General features: G+C 37.0%; 1 protein-coding gene across 1 annotated transcript; it reads left to right on the forward strand.

The window, feature by feature from the left end:
- Window positions 1–1,300, forward strand: LOC104904171 (uncharacterized). The gene has a single exon (XM_010692366.3). The coding sequence runs from the start codon at window positions 382–384 to the stop codon at window positions 1,249–1,251; it is 870 nt and encodes a 289-aa protein (XP_010690668.1). The 5' UTR covers window positions 1–381; the 3' UTR covers window positions 1,252–1,300.
- Window positions 1,301–2,303: the final 1,003 nt, after the last annotated feature.

Genomic DNA, 2,303 nt, shown 5'->3' on the forward strand with positions numbered 1-2,303 from the left:
CATTTTCAGGTCACCAAAGGGGTGCACTACAGATAAGCTGTGTGAATATGTGGTCGATTTGAGAAGACAGTTAGCAAGCAAAGGTACCATTGCCACTCATGTGTACGGTACAGCACATACATTATCAGAGTTCTGTATAATGTTAACCAATTATGTGATGTACTTCCTACTAAATTAACAATCAAGTTGGTTAAGAAGAGACATCCAGAAACATAGCCTAAAGAAGTGCAAGATAGAAAAAGAAACCACATTACCTCTCAGTTGCAATGAGATTCCTTCTGTTTCCTCTTACCTAGATATATATAGAGACAGAAGCGAAAGAATAGTCATCAAACAAAGACTTGCAATCAAGTTATTTGCCTTAGCCCAACCAAAACAATTATGGCTTCTTCTCCATTTTCCAAATCCGCATACCATGCTCGTTCTATCAGTTTGCCATCAAGACCACAACAAGTTGACAATCAACTTCATCAACAGTTGTGCAGATTGAGGTCTTCTCAAGCTACCTCTACATCTTCATCTTCATCACTAAGCTACAGACTTACCAGCCTTAAAGATTTGTATAGCTCTGTTGTGGAGTTGCTTCAGATGCCTTCTAACCAACAGACCCTTTCCCAAATTCAGCAGACGAAATGGGTTGAGGAGCTTTTGGATGGATCTCTAAGGCTTCTCGACATTTGTGGGACATCTAGGGATGTCTTGCTACAATCAAAGGAAAGAATCCAAGACATGCAATCAACACTACGCAGAAGGAGCAGTGGTGAATTGGATATTTCCAATGAAATTGTCAAATACTTGAACACCAGAAAGACTGCTAAGAAAACGATCATGAAGTGCTTAAAACATATCAAAGTAGCTGACAAGAATGCCCATTCCAATGCCATTGAGTGTATTTTGAAGGATGTAGAAGAGATAACAGTCATCATATTTAAGTCATTGTTGTCCCATATTGCTGGTGTAAAGTTGCAATCACAGAAAAATAGTTGGTCTGTAATTGCCCAATTACTTCACCATAGTGCTGATAAGGAAGGAGCATCAAGTAGCAGCATATTTGATACTGTTGATGCTACTTTGGTCTCACTAATCTGCCAGAAAAAGAAAAACAGTGCCAATGTGTCACAATTAGAAGAAGTCAGGAGACAGATGTCGAGATTGGAGTCTGAAATTCAAGATCTTGATGAAGTTCTAGAGTGCTTGTTTAAACGTCTATTGAAGACTAGATCAGCTCTTCTCAACATCTTTAGCAGCTAGAAAAATTTTGTAGAAAACTCCAATGCATAAATGAATAAATAGCAATTTTTCCCAACTCGTGTGTTCCTGTCTATATTCATGCACAAGTTCGTACATTTAAGAACCAACACTTAGGCAGACACTTGACTATAGGAAGAAACAACAGACATGATGAAGAAAGTACTCCTTGTTATGGTAGTTCATCTGTGTATGAACTTTTTGCAGTCACTATAATTATCCTGAGTACTGACAGAACCAAGCAGCAAAAGGGTCAGTCCACTTAGTCAGTCATTTGTCAACCTCTTGTTTTACCTACAGCATAAATCATTCTAGCAAAAGGGTTTTTTTCTATCATATAATATGTACAAGATTCTCTGAATATAAATTATTACTAATTTTTCCAAATTGATTTCAGTCTGAAAAGAGTTTTAATAGGTACCAATCAGCTGATCAAACACACGAGTGCAAGGTGTGGCTGGACAAAAGGTGAAAATTGAAATGAGTGAATGTGAAGATAGGTAACGAATTCTATGTTGTACACAGAGCCATCATCAGCCTGTCAAGAATTCAAGATTCCATTTGTCTACTAGCACTTCAGAGAACTCACTAGAAGCAAATGGCGTGATATGAGAATATTAGATGCCCTCCTACTGTGAAGCAACTGACTAGAACTTGGATAATGTATACAAGAATCTGTTGCCTATTGACGTTACAGAACAGCAGTAATTTCCCAAAGAAAAAATCACTCCAAACAAGAAAGTATTGATGATTATGGAAATTTTAACATCACTCGTGTGCATGTATATTATTATATATGTTATCGTAAAGCAAGAATTAGTTTTTCTGGTAAGTTATGGAAGACAATGAGTCACTGCACATTCATACATGGCACATATGTAGGATCATGTGGGAAATTTAATGCAGCACATAACATTAACATTAACATTAACATCAGGCTACTATAACATAATTGGTAATTAGCTGGGATGATGGGTAGAAAGAAGACATACCACAAACATAGCCGTAGAAATCTCCAATATAAAATTGCAACCATTTCAAGTCTCAATGAATAC

This window comes from Beta vulgaris, chromosome 9, assembly GCF_026745355.1.
Source record: "Beta vulgaris subsp. vulgaris cultivar EL10 chromosome 9, EL10.2, whole genome shotgun sequence".
Taxonomy (NCBI): Eukaryota; Viridiplantae; Streptophyta; class Magnoliopsida; order Caryophyllales; family Amaranthaceae; genus Beta; species Beta vulgaris.